General features: G+C 42.1%; 1 protein-coding gene and 1 long non-coding RNA gene across 3 annotated transcripts in view; both read left to right on the top strand.

Annotated features, from left to right (window-relative positions):
• Nucleotides 1–23,275, top strand: part of LOC115264953 (uncharacterized) — a 480,170-nt gene that overhangs the window by 92,747 nt on the left and 364,148 nt on the right. The gene's annotated exons all lie outside the window — the stretch shown is intronic.
• On the top strand, nucleotides 13,378–20,025 carry LOC115265007 (uncharacterized). The gene is made up of 2 exons (XM_062854669.1): nucleotides 13,378–13,461; nucleotides 13,520–20,025. Exon 2 carries the CDS (start codon nucleotides 13,600–13,602, stop codon nucleotides 20,023–20,025), a length of 6,426 nt encoding a protein of 2,141 aa, XP_062710653.1. The 5' UTR covers nucleotides 13,378–13,461; nucleotides 13,520–13,599.

Raw genomic sequence — 23,275 nt, forward strand, 5'->3', positions numbered from 1 at the left:
TACTAATAAATCCTCGAAAATATTACGAAAATATTTTTGTCCGCCTGCTTGTATGGGAATCCCCCATAGTGCATCCTACTGTAAAATGACGCCTCAGGAATCTAAAATGGTGTAATTTGACAAGATCGCTTAAATTTTTATCAAGATTTTGTTCTTTTACACATATTAATCGCTTGCATCGATTTTGTTCACCTGCGTAATTTCAGCAATGGATCCAACCCTGATTCTGCAACACTGCCGGTAATCTTAAGTGCGGTCAGAGACTATTTTCTTGCTGCCCGTGTATCTGGTTAACGAACATTTTTGATGAATTGATGTTTCGCATGCATGGGTTTGGTTTTGTTTTTTAATTGGTCACTTCCGACGGGACACCTGGAACCGGTCTGGAACACAACTGGTTTAGATACGGTATGAAACTGTTTTCTTGCTAACCGCTCATCTGGTTATCGAAAAACCCCGCTCTTCCATGTGTCACATGCATGGGCTTGGTTCACTTTTTTAATTGACCACTTCCAGCGGGACAGCTGGAAGCGGTTCCGGAACACAACCGGTTCAGATATAGTCTGAAACTATTTTCCTGCTTACCGTTCATCTGGTTATCGAAAAAGCCTCTCTTTGATGTGTCGCATGCCTGGGTTTGGTTCACTTTTTTAATTTGCCACTTCCGGCAGGACATCCGGAACCGGTTCCAGAATACTACTGGTTCAAACATGGTCTGAAACTATTTTCCTGCTTACCGTTCATCTGGTTATCGAAAAAGCCGCTGTTTGATGCGTCGCATGCCTGGGTTTGGTTCACTTTTTTAATTGGCCAATTCCGGCAGGACATCCGGAACCGGTTCTGGAACACTACCGGTTCAAACTAGGTTTGAAACTATGTTTCTGCTTACCGTTCATCTGGTTATCGAAAAAGCCGCTCTTTGATGTGTCGCATGCTTGGGTTTGGATCACTTTTTTATTTGGCCACTTCCGGCAGGACATCCGGAACCGGTTCCGGAATACTACCGGTTCAAACATGGTCTGAAACTATTTTCCTGCTTACCGTTCATTTGGTTATCGAAAAAGCCGCTGTTTGATGTGTCACATGCCTGGGTTTGGTTCACTTTTTTAATTGCCCAATTCCGACAGGACATCCGGAACCGGTTCCGGAACACTACCGGTTCAAAGGAGGTTTGAAACTATTTTCCTGCTTACCGTTCATCTGGTTATCGAAAAAGCCGCTCTTTGATGTGTCGCATGCTTGGGTTTGGTACACATTTTTATTTGGCCACTTCCGGCAGGACATCCGGAACCGGTGCCGGAATACTACCGGTTCAAACATGGTCTGAAACTATTTTCCTGCTTACCATTCAACTGGTTATCGAAAAATCCGCTATTTGATGTGTCGCTTGCATGGGTTATGTTCACTTTCTTATTTGGCCACTTCCGGCGGGACACCCGCAACCGGTTCCGGAACACTACCGGTTCAGATATAGTCAGAGACTATTTTCCTTCATCCCGTTCATCAGATAATCGAAAATGTCGTGGTTTGATGGGTCGCATGCATGGGTTTGTTGCATTTTCATATCTGGCCCCTTCCTGGGGTACCGGTCCGGAACACCTAAATGGCCATATCTCCGGAACGGCTGGACCGATCTGAACCATTTTCAATAGGAAACAATGGGACAATGTAGCCCGTCGAATGAACCATCGGTCGTTGAAATCGGTTCATATTTACTATCTAAAAATGAGGTGACATTTTTGTACACATACACACATACACACGCACACACATACATACACACACACATACATACACACAGACATCATCTCAACTCGTCGAGCTGAGTCGATTGGTATATAACACTTGACCCCTCCGGGGGCTCTATCAAATTTTCGTTTTTGGAGTGAACATATAGCCTTTCGGTACACCTTGGTGTACGAGAAAGGCAAAAATAGAAGAAGATGAATAAAGATAAGAAGGAGAAGAAGAACAGTTAGAAGAAGAACAGTTAGAAGAAGAAGAAAAAAAGAAGAAGAAGGCGGTAAGAATTACTAGTGAGAAACGGAACTTGCAATCATTATGCAAAAAATACTTTGAGACATAAAAAGCCATCGTATCATGTTTTCAAAACAATTAAGAAGTTTCAGACCAAATCATTTGTTGAGTGATATCTAGTAGAACGTCATACATAATCATTTACCACTAGACCTTCTACACTTCAATTTTATTGAGCCAGCTACAGCTGTGCAAAATAATAATGAGCTAATATTTATCATTCGAGAGAGAAAAAAAAATCCCTTCGCTTCGGCTACGTTCGTATGTTGTTGTTATCGAACTGGAATAACACAAAATAAGAACAATAATAAACCAAAGCTACTCATTTACCCTCCATTTCAGTTCTGCTTCCAGTACTGGCCAATTACTAATGCCAGCGAGCCCCAGTTAAAACGTTCAAAAATCGATGAATCAGCTAAAAACTTCCCACCACGCGGCACCCCAACCACGTTGCCCAATTTGTCGAACAAATAGTGTTGCGGTTGTAGTTAGGTACCTACCTCCTTCCACATACAGTTCGAAAAATTCGGCTTGCATTCCGTCGTTGTCGCCTCGCCGCCATCCTCTGCCCCAGGCGTTTTGCGCCTGCGATTCTAGGTCAAAGTCAAGGAATTCCGTCCGGGGCGGCGGCGGCGGCATTTGTTTACACTAACAATTCGTGACCGAGTGTGCAAGCTTACACGATCGGATTGATTGTCCATGGCAATTTTGCAGAACCGCTGCGCTGGTTGGCTCGTTCGCGAAATTTTGCACCGAATGGAAATGAGAGCCATCGAAAGCGACGATGACTGCTGCAGCTGAGCTGAATTGAAGTGCATTTGAATGGCATTCTTCATATCTCTTTTTTACCTATAGGTATCAGAGGAGGAAGCACGAGGAAGTGAACTTCAGAGTCGGAAACGTTTGGTTTCATGTGGGTCACTATGTCAGTTGGTGTGAATTTCAAGTGCGTTCAGAGAGAGTCACGTTTTACTGACACGAGGATCACAGTAACAGAAAATCACTAATTTTTGTGTGGGAGTGGTACAGCCTTCACCTCTGCGTCAAATGTAAGGGATCGTGGGGCAATATGCACGTGGTCAAATAAGTTTATGAATTCGGAAGATCATTTACTGCTATGATTAAAAGACAGTGATCCAAAATGTACTGTCAAAAACTGCAGTTTGCATGATAATGATGCGGTTTCGAAAACTGCGAACGGGACATGCATATAACTAAGAAACCAAAAGTGTGAAGAAGTAGAGACAAAGATGTTCGGATTGTGCGTTCCGAGGGTCATAGGGTCCAGAGCCATATTTACGAAGACAAAAATGTTTGCGTCTAATCCTTAAGTTTTAGATACATGGTATCTTTGGGAAAGTTTCTTCTTATTTTTCGACCTTTTTTCTCATTATTGTGAAATTATGGGGGTCGCTCTGGTTTAGCTAATCCAAACATCTGTTTTTTTTAGTTTTATATACGTTTATAAAATGTTCTACAAAGTTGTAGAAGAACTTATTTGAAGCAAGTTTGCCGAAGAAACCATTATTCTATCTCCTATGGTTCCTAACTTATAATTTTTCAAAAGATTCATGCTAGGGTGATCCATTAAATTCAGTTTTCTTGAAATAACTTTTATTCGTTAGTTTCTCGTAAAAACTTTGTTCCGAACACTTTTAGAACTATCAACGACGCATATTTTTTCTAAAGAGCTCAATGTTCTAACTCTCATAGTTAAAAAGATATTGGCATTTTTCTTTGAAAAATCACTTTTTTTCAAAAAGTCATATCTCAATAAGGAGCAAAAGGATTTTCAATCTCTCAGTTGCATTGGAAATACCATACTCAGTTTTATTTATGGTAAAAAAACTGCAGGTATCTTTTTTGTTTGAAGCTTTTTATTGAATTTTGAAAATACGATTTTTTTTTCATCGAAAAGTAGTTGTAACTTTGAAAATCGATGAGATAAAAACTTGGCGTCTTCGACAAAATTGTGAGTTTTGGCTGTTCTAAAAGTGCCCAGAACAAAGTGTTGCGAAAAAATCAATACATAAAATTATATTGAGTAAAAACAGATTTTCATATGCAAAACGACACACTTCAAGCAAATTCAACTCGTATCTCATCGATTTGCAAAGTTATAACTTTTTTTCAATGAAAAAAAAAACGTATTATCAAAATTCAATAAAAAGCTTCAAACAAAAAAGGTACCTGCAGTTTTTTCACCATAAATAGAACTAAGTACGATCTTTCCAATGCAACTGAGAGACTATCAGGAATCCCTGGAAGAATTACTACAAAAATGGATGGATCCTTTGCGGAATTTCTGAACAAATACCTGGAGGAATCTCAAAATTCTTTGAGAAATTTCAGAAGGAATTTCTGGAGAAATCCCTGAAGCAATTCCTAGATGAATCTCTGGAGGAAATTCTGGAGAATCATCTGGACAAATCTCTGGTGAAACCCCTGGAGAAATTCCTGTAAGAATTTCTGAAGGAATAATTGAAGGATTTCTTGGAGGCATCCTTGGAGAAATTCCTGGACGAATGCCTTGGACAATCCGTGGATAAACTCCTAGATGAATTCCTGATGCAATCTTTAGAGGAATTCAGGGAGGGACATCTGGAAAAATTCCCGGAGCAATCCCTAGATGAATTCTTATAGCAATCCCTGGAGGATTTCCCGAATGAATTCGCGAATAAAAATCGCTGGAAAAATTCCTGGATTAATCCGTGGAGGAATTCCCAAAGGAATTCCTGAAGGAATTCATGCAGGATTATCTTGAAGAATCCCTGGAAGAATTCCAGGAGAATTTCCTTGTGGACTCCCTGGAGAAATTCCTGTATGAATTCCTGGAGCCCCTGGAAGATATCCTGAAGGAAACCCTGAATGAATTCTTAGATGATACCCTAGAGGAATTCTAGGAGGACTCTCTGGAGAAATTCCAGAAGAACCCTTTTGGGAAATTCCAGAAGGAATCCTTAGAGATATTTCTACAGAAATTCTTGGAAGAATCCCTTTGGGAATTCTTGGAAAAAATCCCTGAAGAATTTTTTTGGAGGAATCTCAGAAGAAATGCCTGACGGAACTTCTGGACAAATTCCTGTCGAAAACCCAGGAAGAATTCCTGGATACATCCCTGGAGGAATTCTTGGGGAAATTCCTGGAGGAATTGCTGTAGGAATTTCCGAAGAAATTTCTGAATCAATACCTGAAGGAATTCCTGGAGGCATTTCTAAAGGAATTCCTGGGCCAATTCTGAAAAAAAAACCTCTTGAGGTATACCTGGAGAAAACCTTAGAGAAATTTCTAGAGAAACTCTTGGAAAAATCCCTGGAGGAATCTCTGGAGCAATTTCTAGAGAATCCTCAGGAGGAATGCCTGGAGGAACTTCTGGACAAATTCCTGTGGGAAACCTAGGAAGAATTCCTGGAGAAATCCCTAGAGGAATCATTGGAGAAACATCTGTGTAATAATTTTTGGGGGAATCCCTTTGGCAGAAATTCTTGGATTAATTCCTGGAGGAAATCATGAAAGAGTTTCCGGAGGAATCCCTGGAAAAAAATCCTGGAGGAATTCCTGCAGAAATTTCTGAAGGAATCCTTGGAGGATTTCTTGCAGAAATTCCTGGATGAATTGCTGTAGGAATTTCTAAAAAAAAAATCGCACAGGAATTCCTGGAACAATTCCTGAAGAAATTCCTGGATGAATTCTTGAAGAAATACCTGGGATAATTCCAGAAGGAATTCTTGCTGGAAAAGTTCCTCGAGAAATGCCTGGAGGAATGTCTGAAACAATTCCAGAATAAATTCCAGGAGAAAATTCTGGGGTTATTCCTGAAAGAACCCCAGGAGGATTTCCTGGAGGATTCTTGGAGAAATCCTTGAAGGAATTCCTAGAGGAATCTCAGGAGGAGTTCATGCAGGAATCCCTGGAGAAGTTCTTGGAGTAATTCCTGGCATCCGGGAGGAATTTCCGGGGGAATTTTTGAAGGAAATTGCGGTAGTAATTTTTGTAGAAATTCCAGAAGGAACTCCAAGATCAATATCTGGAGGAATTTTTGAAGGAATTCCTGGGGTAATGTTGAAGAAACCTCTTGATGAGTTCCTGGAGGAATATTCAGAGAAATTTCTAGAGAAATTCTTGAAGAATCCCTGTGGGAATTGAAAAAAGAAACCCTGGAGGAATCCCTTAAGCAGTTTTTGGAGACACCTCAGGAGGAATACCTGGAGCAACTTCTGGACAGATTTCTGTCGGAAATTCCTGGAGAAATCTTTGAATTAATTCCTGGAGGACTCTTTAAAGGAGTTTTGGAAGGAATCCCTGGATAAATTTCTGAAGAAATTCCTAGAGGAATTTCCAGATGAATATCTGGAGGAATCCCAGGAGGAATTTCCCGAGAAATTCCAGGAAGAATTGCTAGAGCAATTTCTGGAGGAATTCCAGGAGGAATTCTTGGAGGAATCTCTGGATGAATCCTCAGAGGAATCCCAGAAGAATTCCTGGTGTATTCCTGGGGCAACTTTTGGAGTATTCTTGAAAAAAATCCTGGCGGAATCTCTAGAGGAATCCGTGGAGGAGAAATTCCTGGTAAAATTTCCTGATGAATCCCTGGAAAAATTCCTGAAGAAATTTCTGAATTTACCTAGAATAATTCCTGGAGAAATTCTTGGTGGAATTCCTGAAGGAATTCACGGAGAAATGCTTGGATGAAATCCTAAAGGAATGCCTGGAGGAATACCTGGTATAATTCCTGAAGAAATCCCAGAAGAAATTTCTATAGGAATTTCAGGAGGAATTTATGCAGGAATCCCTGGAGAAATTCTGAGAGTAATTCCTGGACTAACTCTTGAGAAATTTCTGGGGGAGTTTCTTAAGGAATCCCTGGAGGATTTTCTGGAGAAATTCCTGGAGGAACTGCGATAATTATTTTCGAAGGAATTCCTGTAGGGATTCCTGGGGTAATTCTGGGATAATTCTGTAAAATGTACAACACTACCAAAAAACCTCGCTCGTCGTATACAGCACGAGTGCGGTGCAGTTTCGGTTGCTTGATGGCGCGCGTCCGGGAAGGTTAAGACATTTCTAGAGGGGTTCCTGGAGGACTCCCTGCATAAATTCCATTAGCAATCCCAGAAGGAATTCCTGGATAATTTCCTTAAAGACACACTGGAATTTGATTGATTGATTGATTTGTCTTTATTAAAGAGACTTTCAGCCCTTGGCTGGTTCGTCTCTAAACACACACACTGGAACAATTGCAGGAGAAATCCCTGGTGGAATTCCTGGAGGAATCCCTAGAGGAACCTCTAGAGGAATTCCTGGACGAATCCCTGTAGAAATTTTTAGAGGAATCCATGCAGGAATTCTCAGAAGAATCCTGAAAAAAATCCTAGAGGAATATTTGGAGAAATCCCTTGAGCAGTTCCCGGACTGAATTCCAGAAAAAATACAAAGTTCAATATCCGAGGGAATTCCAGAAGGATTTTCTGACGAAATCTCAGTACTGAAGAAATTGCTGAAATTCATGAGGAAATCCTGAAATCTTGGATTAATTCCTGGAGGAGTTGCTGAAGAAATCCCAAGAAGATTTCTTGCAGGCATTTTTAAAATAATTCCGGAAGTTGTTCCTGAAAGAATTATAGAAGGAATTCTTGGGTCATTCCTTGCAGGAATTCTTGGAGAAATTTCTGAAGAAACCCCATGAGGAATTCCTTAGGGAATCTCAGGAAAGCTTTCTTAGTGAATTCCTGGAAGCATTTTTGTAGGAATCCCTGGAAGAAAGTCTGAAGAAATCCGTGTCTGTAGTAATTTCTGGACGAATTATTGAAGGAATACTTGTATGATCCCATAAAGAATTTTGTGTACAAATGTTTTAAGCAACTCCTGGATTATTTTCAAATAATCGCTGGTATAATTTTCTGAAAGAATTTTATTAATAAATTCCTGCAAAAATACTTCGAATCATTCCAGATGGAATTATTGGAGCAATCTTTAGCGGAACTCTGAAAGGAATATATTGACAAATCCCTGTAGATATCTCTGAAGAAATACCTTGAAGGAAACCTCAAAGAGGAGGAACCACTATAGATATCCCAGGACAAATCAGTCATTTTGATTCCTCAAAACTGCAATGCCGATTCGCATATTCACATATCGGGCGCCCATCCCGCTTAAAAAGTCAGGCCCCCCCTGGGCCCCCTCCAGAAAAAATCCTAGCTACGCCAATAATGGTAGGAACTTGTGTGTACCAGAGCTATGTTGGACGCTCTCCTATCAACTCACCGTTTTGCAGCCCTATGCAACAATTGGCAAGTTTTAATAGTGCGCAATAAGTCTGAGTTTTCGAGCGATGCGTGATAAGGACGAATAATAAACGACGAGTTCGCTGCACTATACGGCAACCCATCATCTAGAAGGTGGTCAAAGCCGAAAGGGTGCGATGGGCAGGGCATGTTGCAAGAATGCCGGACAACAACCCAACAAAGTTGATGTTTGGAACTAATCTGCTTAGCACAAGAAGGCGTGTGGCGCATGGATTACGACAAGCGATCCAGGTGGAGCGTGATCTGGTGAGCACTGGACATGACCGAGAATAGAGAGCGGCAGCCACAAACCATTGGGACGGGGTTCATTCACAAATATCATAACGCCAAAATTGGCCTATTTTGACACCCACCCACCCCTTCGTAACACTGTTTGTATGGGAAGAAACATTATTTGTTCGAGCTGTAACACCACGATAGGGACGTACTGTCTATAGGTGATTATGTATCATCTTGAATGTGGTGTTGAGCAAATAAATGCATAAATATTAATAAACTATGGAACAAAATAAAACAAAGAATATCTTTATCAGATGTCAACAAATTCCTTGTATTCCCAGTATCCAGAAAAATTTATCGAGAGAAAGATCAATCGCTCATTGTCGATTATCTTCGAGATATTTCTAACACAAGACTGCAACAATTTCTATCCCCTCATGCCCTCTCATGCCGATCAATGAAATATTTATGTTCCACAGAAGAACAACCACATTTGCAAAGTTCAACAACCGAAAGCGCCCAAGTCATTGCGCTTCGAAAGCAGAACATGTTGCTATTGTCGGAGCTGCGGTGAGCAGAAAACTAGTTTCCTTTTACAGCTAGCAATCAGATCAGGGATAGAATGACGACGACCGGCGGCCGGCGCTGGTAATCGACGTGACCACGGGCACAACCAGAGCAACGTTGTGGGGCGCTAAGATTTGGCAAACTAAGAATCGGCAAAGAGCAACGAACTCTCCTACAGCCCAAACTGGTACCTACCTGGTAGGTATAGGACTTCTCGCTCGCAATTCATCAATCGAAACCAATTATCGCTGCTGAACTTCAGTCAATTACCTTTTATATTTTTCGTTCGGTGAGTCGAGGTAGGTTAGTGTGATGGATTGATACCGACCGAACCTCATCTGTTTTCATTTTATACCCAATAAATTTGACAGTCGAAGAAAAGAGTTTATTGGCAGTAAATTGATTTGCTCTGAATAGGCGGAATATAATCCTTCGATTGTAATGCAAATCCTAAATTTTGACGCAGAAGCCAGCCAATTTTTATGACGATGTCAAAAGCTTTCAACTTGTTTGCTAAATGATAATGGTACAACCTTGTCACGCAACCGGCAAACGTAAGTCGTCGCCTATAGGCCGGGTGATACCACCAATGTCAAGCTGTGGCGGCAAACCTTGAAGACACGACACCATATCGTATCTAATTGTGATTTCTTTCAACAACCACCGTCACTGTTCAGAAAATACCAATTGATAACTGACCAGCACAGCACAGGAAGAGATTCCGAAGAAGCAAAGGAGGACGGACAACAAGCAAGCTAGAAAACATAGACCTCCTTCATTGTCAAGTGCACCGGCACGCAGTGGAAGAAACGCACTCCTCGGCATTACAGTGTTGGTCAACCCATTAGCATATTTTTTTTGTGATTATTTTGAAATGATCTACGTCGAAGAGATAGTTCCAGTTCAACTATAGCATTTTTCACAAGATACATGAAAAACAAAATTTGAGTTTTGACATATATTTCCTGAACTTTAGAGTTTTTGAAATTTGTGTGAACCGTAGACAGTGACCATCGAACACGTTATAAATGTATTGACCAGTTCTGTAGCTTCAGCCTACTGTTGCTATGATGGTTGTCCAATGTCGGTGCACACTGTACAGTAGTTCAATCAATTAATAGAGAATAAAGAGTAGGGGAACATGGCTCAAAATTCACTGGCTTGATAACATAGTCCAACACAAACATTGCGTTTCTGAAAGTTTCCTGATTATTATCATCTGTAAAACTCCAATATTCATTCTTCTTGGAGCCTGGCAACCAAACTCATGGAATCTCTTTTGATTTGACAATGTAACACGCATCCCAATGTTCCCGAGGAGATTAAGAGACATATGAAGGTGCAGGGTGGAGCGGACCTGGTGTGATGGTTAGAACACTTGACTATCACGCCGAGGACCTGGGATCGAATCCCACTCCCGACAAACTCGCAAAAATGTGAGTTCTTCCTTCGGAAAGGAAGTAAAGCGTGGGTCCCGAGATGAACTAGCCATGGGCTAAAAATCTCGTTAATACAGATAAAAAAAGGTGCAGGATTTTTGAAGTCTCTGATACCCAAGTTAAGTGGGATACCTCGTCGTAATGGGTATTTTACGCCACATCCTATTTACCACCTAACTTTGGACACCAAAAAAACATCGTATCAAGTATCATCAAGTATCAAGTATCAAGTCAACTCTAATTTAAAATATCCTTAATATAAGATTGTTCACCATAAAGAACGGAGTAAGATTGGAATATATCATTTTACCGCACCTTACCCTACGAGTGGTACTGCGTTGCGAGCAACGAAGATCAAGAGCACTTACGTAGCGCCATCGATGAGTGTGGTGGAAGAGGAGTTGCCACTACAATCTTGCTTCGATAAAATTGAAACTGGATTCCGTCAAGAAACGGTATAAACGTCAATGTGCGATAGATGCGTTGCAGGGAACTAAGGAAGTTGGAATAGCTGAAATAATTGAATACCCTTTTGAATCACAATAAATCAAACATAAAAAGTTACGAAAACATTTTTTTCGCTAACGCCATTTATCGTCAGATCGCGGAGTTGAACTGCCTATCAAGCCTTTGACCTAACAACTTTAACCCTAAAAGGGATATCTGGGTTCCATTGGACCCCAGGCGCCTTTCAGAGCTCGTCTTTGATGGAACACACTCAGCGAGGTGACGAAACTGAGGCCATGAAGGTATCTCTTTTAGGGTTAAAGCACACACAATTTTATAGGTCACCATACCCGATCAGAAAGGCATAACAAAATTATAACCGATTGAGTTATTTATTTCAAAGATTTTTCATAACAGAATGAGTTATAAAAATCGCCGGTTAGGTGTTAAAATAACAAAAATTATAACTGAAATTGCTCTAGCCATAACATAATTATAACAGGTGTTGATACAATTTTAACAAATTTATAACAAAGTGAGATATAAAAAATATTGGAATGATCAATAAATTATAACACATTTTGTTATAAATTAGATATAAATATATTGGGTAAAAATTAAGTTGGGTAAAATTTAACTCATTTTTTGGGTAATTTTTATTAAGAGTGTTATTTATTTTAAGCGCAAAGTTTTTTGTATAAAAAACTTGCCCCACGTAGTATATAAAAAACCCACACCCCGACGGGAATCGAACCAAGGACGCCAACCTTCACCTGCAATCCGGCGCCTTTATCAATGAGGCCGTTGCAGCACTTGAAGTGAAGGGCGGTATATGATCAAGTGGTTCTTCGTTTTGGCGGCTGGTCTATAAATAGACTTATTTGTCCAACGTACAGGGGAGAGAAAATATGACGTCACATAAAAGTGTTCTTGATACATTTTATCGCAATTACGTCATCTTAGGATATAATAACAAAAGTGGGTATAATTTAGTTATAATTGTAACTCAAGAATTTGCTCTGCATTTTGGCATGCTTCAGACCAGAATAAATGTCGTATCTTCATCAAAGTTGTAGAGATAGTTAATGGCTCTTAAACAGTGGAAAGAGTGGCATACAATTTCACCTTCTCTTGGTGCTTGCGAGCAAATAAATTAGAACATTTTGACATATGTTATTAAATAATTATCTAATGTTCCTCACCATCAAGAAACTTTTCGCCTATGGCAAAGTTATGCAGTAGTCTGGTGGTTAGAAATTTCACTGCTTTGTGGCGTTAGTGTGCATTTCTGTGAGATTGTCAGATTTAGATGGCTTGTGAATTAAAAAATAAAGTATTTAATGCACAATTTTAACATTACATGGTACAAGAATTGACATACTGATGCAATTCTGTGGCGTTTGCTTTGCCTCGTGACCTCATATAATGTTTTCATTTTCAGCAAAAAAGAGTTTAAACAAGAAATTCTTCCACTAGTTGAAAACACCTGTTCGGCATTTGCTTCGGCATTTGCTCAAGATGCATGACGATGTCCATATCGGTAAAAAAGAAATGCACAGGTTATCACATCTATTTGATTTCAGTTGAGATTCTGTTTTATTGAGTAAATCATATTTGAATAACCGCTTTCAAATTGTGGAAGTTAAAGGAAATCATTGAAGCCTGATCGGTACTCTATCGGGAGAGCTACAAGGATCGGTTTCAGGACCATTGATGTTAGCCTTATTTATTAACAGCCTTCTTTCATCTTTGAAAGTATGTAATACCCACACCACATGTTTGCAGATCATAGGAAGCTGTATTTCTACTGAATTAATATGAACGTTAATTGCATGGCAATGAAACGTGTCTCAAGTAGAAATAAATTTCAAAGCTCCACAAATAATTTGTAATCAATCAATTCTTCAAAAACTAAGGTGATTTTCATTTGCAGACGACTAATTGATCCAGTTGTATCATGTTAATTCAATAACAATAATTGTTGCTGCGAGCGCGAAACCGGCAACCCGGCGCAAAACGGGTTCATTACAGCCCGTTGAAGCACGTTAGTATTGTACCACGCTTTCAGGACAGTAGGTAGAATACATGCACACAAATCCCTAGTTGCTTCACAAAAGTATAATTGATTGTTTATGTTTTACAACACATGCCATCTAGTAGGATATAAATACGTTAATTTCATCTTAAAACTGTAAGTTACCAATTGAAATATTGTATAATATGTTAGTTAACGAGATATTATATTCAGGAATTATTGGAATTCATCGATATACCTCTCAAACCGCCCGTAGTAGGAGAATGAAATGTATTGATTCTTGGTAGGTTATGAATGAAACCGAAATGTGTGCTAAAGATAATTGAGTCCCCTTAAATATCCCAGCAGCTTGACGAATCAGTAGATCAAGGCTCCATAATTTCACGTCTAAACTGAAGCGTGCACTGTTTATGTAAGTAATACATACTTTAAGGCCGAAATTCGCCTAACTAATGAATTGGTATTTCTAGTTTGAAGCTATAATAAAATTGCTCTCAAGATCAGTGCGCGATTTTGTTCCTACGTAACAAAATCTTCAAAATAAACAACAATGACCACTGAAAAGCCTTCCGTTGCATCGATGGACCTCGAACGGTCCGAGATCTGCACCTGTACCGCCTGTGAGAACCCAGATGTAGCAGATGATCTGGTAGCCTGCGACAAATGTGACAAGTGGTGGCATTTTACCTGTGCTGGCGTAAACGAGTCCATCTCAAGTCGAGATTGGATCTGTCCCAGATGTCGTACACCATCAATTCCAGCTTCAGAGAGGTCGACGACCTCCAGCCGACGAGCAGATTTGCAACGCAAACGCCTGGCTGAACAGCAAGAGCTAGAGAAGAAGGAACTGGAATTAGAAAGAAGGCAGCTGGAGATGCAGAAGAAACATTCGCAAGAAATGTACGAGTTAGAGGAGTCACTGGCAGGAGACGATGGGGACAACCGGAGCGTAAGAAGCCGTGTGAACGAGATTGAGGCTCGTGAAAAACAGGTTGAAGCGTGGGTTGAACAGAACGTCGCCACCGGATTAGCTTCCACTGTACATCCACCCGGATTTACCCCTCTGCACCACCAGCTACCTAAAAGTAGCGACATCAATATTGCGACAAAAAACGACGACGAAGGCCACAATTCGTCGCACCAGGTACCCGCTATTACCGTCCCTATCGGAGATACCAACAAGTCGTCAGCAGACATTCCCATATTACAGTCCCTTCGAAGCCAGCTGGCAGAGTGCGAGCAACAGCCCGTATCAGCAGAACGACTGCTGAACCTAGAAGCCCAGTTGCGGAAGTGCAGAATGCTGATCTCGCAGCAAGAAGAGGGAGCTTATGGTGGCGATTCTATTAGAAATTCACAGGATCGCCAACGATCCCGCGAAGGAGCTCTACCGAAGATCGTTACGAATGTCAGTGACACTGTAGGACTACCGAAGTGTCAGGTTTCTTCTGTGGCACATAGTCAAACGAGATTGACTGGGAAACCAAACCCAGATCTGAGGCAGAGTAGAATTGAAGTTCTTCAACAAGATTCTTCAACAGGTAAGAGCAGGTCTGGCCCGCGAATCCGTTTCGCACCCAAGCATATTCCCCTGGGACCACCGTTGGTCGAATCAACGATAAACGAGCAGACGCGGCTCAGGCAAGCGCACTCAAATTCCCCGGTATTCGATATGGTGCGGGACACGGATCTAAATTTCCAGTTGGACGCCCCTGCTGGTCGAGCCACCTTACCTGGACTTGGAAACTGTCGTTCGAACCTACACGCGAACCCAACAGTGCCAAGACCATCTGGAAATGTTCGTGGAGATGCAAGATACGTCGACAGTTCATTCGGATTTCGTATATCTGATTCGGAATGTAATCCGCAATGGCACAGTTCTGCACCTTCCCCTCCTCACCCTCCTCAAGGACAATACGGCCGCAGCGACAGATTTCTCCGGGGTTCAGAGCTCCAGCCCATGCAGAATAATTTGCAACGTCCTTCTCCAGAGCAACTGACAGCAAGGCAAGTCTTGCCCCGGGATTTGCCGGAGTTTTCGGGTGATCCAGAGGAGTGGCCTATATTTTATAGCAGTTTCCACAATTCCACGACGGCATGCGGATTCAACAATGTTGAAAATCTTGCACGTTTGCAACGATGCCTGAAAGGCAACGCGCTGAAATCTGTTCGATACTATTTGCTATCGCCCGAGTCAGTACCAAACGTACTGGAGACTCTTCGGACCCTGTATGGCCGTCCGGAGATCATCATCAACAAGTTGATCCAAAATGTACGCGAAACGCCGGCACCTAAGCCAGAGAAGTTGGATTCACTGATCGATTTTGGAATTTCGATTCGAAATCTGGCTCAACATCTCATTGCGGCGGGTCAACAAGCACACCTATCGAACCCAGCACTTCTGCAGGAGCTGGTCGAAAAGCTGCCGGCCAACGTGAAGCTACAATGGGCACAACATCTGATGCTTCAGCCTGAGGCGAGTTTGCGTACCTTCAGCGATTTCATGGGGATGGTGGTTGAATCAGTAAGTAAAGTGGTAATCTATACTTCCGGCCAACACGCTAGAAGCGAAAAGTCTCGCAACAAGGATAGAAGCTTCGTCAACGCACACTCCGAGAACAAAACAACACCGGTCCGGTCTTCTACCAATCAAGTGAAGGAAAAGTCTGTAGATGAGAAGCCGTGCCTGTTTTGCGGAAAAGCAGGACACCGTTTGAAGAGCTGTACGAAATTTCAGCAACTCTCGGTAGAAGATCGCTGGAAAAATGTCCAAACGTTGAAAGTTTGCCGTAGCTGCCTCAACCCTCACGGCCGCCGCATATGTAGAGTCTCTAGTCGATGTGGAATCAACGGCTGTGATTTCCGCCATCACCAATTGCTCCACGGTAAACCTGAAGAAGCGGTCAAACCGACTGTATCATCGACAGAAAACCATGTGCATCACCACTGCGGACAGTCGATTCTATTCCGAATCGTTCCAGTAACGCTCTATGGGAAATCCAAGACTGTCACCGTTTTCGCTTTCTTGGATGAAGGCTCTTCATCGACATTGATCGAGCAAAGTCTGGCTCAAGAACTGGAAATAGAAGGACCGACAGTCCCATTATGCCTGAGGTGGACCGCTAACATGACGAGGACGGAAGACGAGTCACAGATCGTCTCACTCGAAGTGTCGGAAACGGGTCAGAATAAGCGGTTCCAGCTAATGAACGTGCGCACCGTAGACTGCTTGAATTTGCCGTCACAAACTCTGCGATTCACCGAACTACAACAAGATCACCCACACCTGAAGGGCCTGCCTGTTCGAAGCTACGAGGACGTCACACCGAAGCTGTTAGTTGGCCTGCGAAACCTACAACTGGCTGTTCCTCTGAAGATCAAGGAAGGAAACAGCGGGATTGTGGCAGCAAGGACTCGCTTAGGATGGTGCATATACGGAAGCCTGGACAAATCAGAAAACACGGATGAATATAGTTATCATGTATGCGAGTGTGAAGCTGAGGTCAAACTGGATCGCCTGATGCAGGACTATTTCAACGCCGAAGATTGTGCGGTCGGCTGCCAGGAAACATTAGAGTCTAATGAAGAAGTGAGGGCTAGACGAACCATGGAGGAAACGACCCGTCGAATGGGTGATCGGTTCGAAACTGGTCTGCTGTGGAGATCCGATTTTGTAGAACTGCCGGACAGCTACCCCATGGCCCTGCGGCGATTGGAGTGCCTCGAGAGGCGAATGGCCCGGGACCCACTCCTTAAGGAAAATATCCACCAACAAATTAATGAGTACCAGGAAAAAGGATATGCTCATCGGGCTACCAAGGACGAACTCGCGAAAGCCGATCCCAGAAGAATTTGGTATCTGCCATTAGGCGCTGTTTGTAACCCAAAAAAACCTGGAAAGGTCCGTTTGATATGGGACGCAGCCGCAAAGGTCGATGAAGTTTGTCTGAACTCTGCTCTATTTCCTGGACCAGACCTCCTGGTACCACTACCTTCCGTGCAGTTCCGCTTTCGACAATATCCGGTGGCAGTGAGCAGTGACATCAAGGAGATGTTCCACCAAGTGAGAGTCATTGAACGAGACCGTCCGTCACAATGTTTCCTGTTCCGTGATAGCCCGAATGACGAGCCCGGTGTATTCATGATGGACGTCCTCACCTTCGGAGCTACCAGCTCCCCGTCATCCGCACAATTCGTAAAGAACCGCAATGCAGAGGAGTTTTCCAAACAGTATCCACGGGCGTCAGAGGCGATTTGCAAATGCCACTATGTGGATGACTACCTCGATAGCTTTGAGTCGATCGACGAGGCAAAATCTGTAGCAGGGGAAGTCCGGTGGATTCACTCAAAAGGCGGATTTGAATTGCGACATTGGGTCTCCAATCAGCCAGCCATTCTGGAGTACCTAGGAGAACCGCCTAAGCAAGACATCAAAGATCTTGGGCTGAAAACCGATTCAGAACGCGTTTTGGGAATGCTATGGCATACGAAGGAGGATGTTCTACAGTTTTCCATGACGTTCCGTGAGGAAATCGGAACGCTAATCGACAACGGAGCAAGGCCAACGAAACGCCAAGTGCTAAAGTGCGTCATGAGCCTATTCGATCCCTTGGGGCTGCTGGCCTGTGTCCTGGTGCACGGGAAGATAATGATGCAGGACATCTGGAGAAGTGCTATCAAGTGGGATGAATGCATCGACGATCAAATCTACGAGAAATGGACGAGGTGGATTGAGTTGCTGATGGACGTTGTCGAAGTTCGAGTACCGCGCTGCTACTTTGATGGAGCAAGTACCGACCTCTACGATACTTTGGATGCTCACATTTTCGTGGATGCCAGCGAAGCGGCATACTCTGCTTTGGTATATTTTCGCGTCGTCGGATCGGAGGGAACAACCAAGTGCGCTCTGGTATCTGCGAAAACAAAGGTCGCGCCGCTCAAATACGTATCAATCCCTCGTTTAGAACTGATGGCAGCGGTTCTAGGAGTTCGACTTCTCACATTCGTCCGTGAAAATCACACCGTCAAGATCAATCGTTGCGTCTACTGGTCGGACTCCGAGGTAACTCTGGCATGGATTCGGTCGGAACATCGACGGTATCGCCCATTCGTAGCATGCCGAGTTGGAGAAATTCTGTCAACGACCCGTGTTCAAGAGTGGAGATACGTCCCAAGCAAACTCAACGTCGCTGATGATGCCACGAAATGGGGCGGTAAACCGTGCCTAAAAGCATCTGGCCGCTGGTTCTGTGGTCCACCGTTTTTGCAGCAGTCCGAGGGGCAGTGGCCTAAACAGAAGTACATCATATCAACAGATGAGGAGCTCAGAGCGTGTTTCTTGCATAAAGAACAGCCAGTTTTACAAAACGTAATCTGTTTCGAACGGTTCTCCAAATGGAACCGCCTTTTGCGAGCGACGGCCTATGTTATCCGATTCATAACAAAATTGAAACGCAAAGCATTCGACGAAAATTATTGTAGCCTGAACCTAAACCAAGAAGAATTACAGGCTGCGGAAATTCTAATCTGGAAACTGGTTCAAGTGGAATCGTATCGCGATGAAGTAGCAATTTTTTCGAAGAATAACAAGTTATCGGACAAAAGGCAACTGAAACTCGAGAGGACAAGCCAGCTATGGAACCTATCACCGATTATGGACGACAAGGGAGTTCTTCGAGTTGATGGCCGCATTGCCGCAGCGAAAGTCTTGTCGGTCGACGTCAAGTTCCCCGTTATACTACCGAGGAGACACCGTGTTTCGTATCTGCTTCTCGACGATTATCACCGGAGACTTCTACATGGAAACTTTGAAACAGTAGTCAACGAAGTTCGTCAACGTTTCCATATTTCGCGACTACGAACAACAGCCCGAAGCGTAGTCGGCCGCTGCCAATGGTGCAGAGTGTACAAAGCTCGTCCGATTGTACCAATGATGGGACCACTTCCAGCTGCTCGTCTATCAGCAGGTATTCGCCCGTTTAGCTATGTTGGCATCGACTATTTTGGGCCAATCCTGGTTAAAGTAGGGCGCGCAACTTCAAAACGATGGATTTGCTTGATAACGTGTTTGACCATACGTGCCGTACACGTTGAGATAGCGCACGACCTGTCGACCAAGTCGTGTATTGCTTGCATTTGCCGCTTCGTTTGTCGACGAGGAGCACCTGTGGAAATACATTCCGATAACGGTCGGAATTTCATCGGCGCGGATCGTGTGTTGCGAAGCCAAATCAAAGACATCGAACAGAACGCAGCGACAACTTTTACGAATACGGAGACGAAGTGGTTGTTCATTCCGCCTTCTGCTCCCCACATGGGAGGATCATGGGAGCGTTTGGTACGCTCCATAAAGAACGCTATGACCAGCCTTCCCCAAGACGACAAGCTGGACGATGAAGGCTTGCAGACGCTGATAGTTGAAGCAGAAGCGATCGTGAACTCGCGTCCGCTAACATACTTACCGTTGGACTCAGTGGAGCAAGAAGCGTTAACGCCAAATCACTTCATCCTTGGCAGTTCAACAGGAGTGAAACAGCCTATGGTGGAGATGGAAGCTTCAGCGAGAACTGTTCGAACATCATGGGACCAGCTTCAGATGCAGATTGACCACTTCTGGAGGCGTTGGGTACTAGAGTACTTACCGACGTTGACGAGACGTGTGAAGTGGCTCCAAGATACAAAGCCGGTGCAGCCAGGAGACTTAGTCATCGTGATAGACGAGACTAGAAGAAACGGTTGGGTACGCGGACGCGTCCTGGACGTTACTGTCGGCAGAGATGGTAGGGTTCGGCAGGTGTTAGTACAAACAGCTGGAGGATTGTTCAGACGGCCGGTATCCAAACTCGCGGTACTGAACGTAGATGATCATGGAGTAGAGGATCCCACTGATCCTCACGGGGAGGGGGATGTTGCTGCGAGCGCGAAACCGGCAACCCGGCGTAAAACGGGTTCATTACAGCCCGTTGAAGCACGTTAGTATTGTACCACGCTTTCAGGACAGTAGGTAGAATGCATGCACACAAATCCCTAGTTGCTTCACAAAAGTATAATTGATTGTTTATGTTTTACAACACATGCCATCTAGTAGGATATAAATACGTTAATTTCATCTTAAAACTGTAAGTTACCAATTGAAATATTGTATAATATGTTAGTTAACGAGATATTATATTCAGGAATTATTGGAATTCATCGATATACCTCTCAAACCGCCCGTAGTAGGAGAATGAAATGTATTGATTCTTGGTAGGTTATGAATGAAACCGAAATGTGTGCTAAAGATAATTAAGTCCCCTTAAATATCCCAGCAGCTTGACGAATCAGTAGATCAAGGCTCCATAATTTCACGTCTAAACTGAAGCGTGCACTGTTTATGTAAGTAATACATACTTTAAGGCCGAAATTCGCCTAACTAATGAATTGGTATTTCTAGTTTGAAGCTATAATAAAATTGCTCTCAAGATCAGTGCGCGATTTTGTTCCTACGTAACAATAATAAAACTTCTAATTTCAGTATAAAAACTTGCATAGAGTACAGTGAATATATTTTCATAGCAAAGACTTTTGTTTTGATCGAAAAAACTGCTTTCAAATATTTGATGATGACGATGATTTCAATCACGATTTTTTTGTTGTTTATACTAATGTGTATTTTAACACTAAGCTAATTCTACACTTTAATGACGAATTGTTCAACCAGCCGCAGTTTATCGCGGAAACATTGCGCCCGTTTGATTTGTACAAGGCGGCTGATTATACGTGACAGCTCCCACCCGGCGGCTGCAAAAACAGTTTTAGACAAGGTGCACACCGTGTACAAACCATAGGGGCGCGGTCTAGCGCGATCTAATACTGCGCGTTTCGAACGCAGCTGGCTGAGAATCCAAGATTAACGCGGCAATATCTACCTGGGCTTTCTTAAAGGTTTAGATCATGATTCAAACATGTCAAAAATACTATATTAGTTTATTTAAGGTTTGAATTTCAATTTGTGTTAGTGAATTTGAACCTAGATAATCAAGAAATCGATTTTGAACTTCCAAAAAGGGATAATCCTCAATATACAAGTAATGCAATAAATAAATTTAATGAGTAACCTGAATTTTCTTAAAGGTCTGGATCATGATTCAAACTTGTCAAAAATCCTGTATTTTACAAGCACAGTAGCACCACACAGCGGCGTAACTGCGTACCAAACACCACTTGTAAAATGTTCATTTGATATAAACTGCATTTTCAAAATTATAACTGAGTTTGTTATAATTTTCATATAAAGATGATCAAAATGAATTAATTTGTATTATAACTGACTTTGTTATAGTTCTGATATAATTAAATCTGGGTTGCAAATCCTTTTTGTCAAATATATCTAAATATAACAAACGTTGATATATCTATCAACCGCTGATATAAATTTGTTACATTTTTGTTATGCCTTTCTGATCGGGTAGCTTTGTTTGATTATCGACTTCGGTTACATTTTACTGGAGCTTTGAACTGCTGATTATTCGGTACTGTTGTCATTACCAAAGAGTTAGAAAATTAAAAAAAAACACCTGCTGTCAAAAACAGCCAGATAATCAGTATTTTTATTTAACAAAATCCTCTTCGAACTGTATCGGTAATTATGAGTTTACCTGAAAATTGCTATATTTAAAAATGTTTCATATATTTTGTAAATTAAATTCAATTACAATGTCTATTGAACATCAGAAGAGCGCATGCCATCAAAATATATTTTATTTGTTATAGAGCTTGCCAGCTCTCACACCTTCTTCTTGATGTTCTTCATTAGGTTTCGGACAACCGTTCCGCCTATGTTTTTGCTTACGTTGACCCAATCTTTCTTGAATTTGATGACGTCATCTGCTCCTCTATTCTTTTTCCGATGTTCTCCTTTCATCAAACTCCAATATTTCTCAATGAGCCTTATTTGCGGGTAATTTGGAGGATTCATTGTTTTCCCACAAATTGAACATTGTTTTGATCATACCAGTCCAAGCTGTCCCGCAGGTTGCCAAATCTGGCCAAAATAATGTAAGCCCTTTGCCGAGACAACCAGTAATCGAATAGAATGTTGTATAAGATGACAAAGTGGAGGCCATATGCGTGCATGCCTCTATTTAGGCGCATGTAAAATGTACGCATATCGCCTCCACTTTAACACCTTATTCAACATCTTATACGATCACTGGTTGACTGGGTGTGCTTTCATATGAGTGACGGAATTCGTTGTTGGAGACATCCGTTCTGGTAAATTTTGATGTTCATATTTGCGATGACGAAGAAAGGTAACGATCTCATACCGCATTGACAAATTGTTTGCCAAACCAACACCTTTTTCCCAAATTTTCCGAATTTGGAACATCCGTGCCATGCTTCACAATGTAAACTGTGCCATTGGAAGTGCCTTGTAGTCCAATTTTACGTAGAATTCATCATCCATGATTATGCATATGTTATTTTTGCTAAAAACATCGTAGTATAGTTTCCGAGCCCGAGTTTTCACTAAATCTGACTAAATTTGACTGCGTTTCGGACATTTTTGTTTCCGGGAGGTCTTTAGGGAATTACGCTCCTTTGCATGTTGAACCATACTTATTAGACTGGGTCAATAAAGTCGATTTTTTGGAACAAAGCTTTTTCGATTCCTTTTAGCGTCCAAAACAACTATGCAACATTTGGGAGCGATTGGTTGCGACAAAAATCCCAACTTATGAGAAAAATGCAAAAAAGTATGTTTTTCCATACTTAATTCCATTCAAATTTCAATACGGAATACGGGGACGCAACCTATCACTCCCAAATTTTGCACAGTTTTTTTGGGCGCTAATACAGATTGAAAAAGCTTTGTTCCGGGTTGATGCGATTAAATTTTAATTTTCCTCATACAACGTTGACCCACTCTAATACCTATAGTCGTGCTACACTTTTTAGAACAATTTTTAAAGGATACCTCTTATTTCCTTTAGATCTTGCACATCTCGTTGTCCTAATTTGACATGAACAAACCTGATTTTCTACCGCGCCCGAGTAATTATGTTAGTGTGTTTTGCATACCAAACCATTTGATAGCATTTCAGACCGCACAGATACTAAACCTTCAAGTTTCGCTAATTTTCTTAGCGACAATCCTTTTTCAATGCAGTGCTTGGTCACAATAAATTTTTGCTTCTCTTCCGTAAGCCCTCGCATTGCTCCGCTTGAGGTTAAACTTTAACTTTTAA

This window comes from Aedes albopictus, chromosome 2, assembly GCF_035046485.1.
Source record: "Aedes albopictus strain Foshan chromosome 2, AalbF5, whole genome shotgun sequence".
Taxonomy (NCBI): domain Eukaryota; kingdom Metazoa; phylum Arthropoda; class Insecta; order Diptera; family Culicidae; genus Aedes; species Aedes albopictus.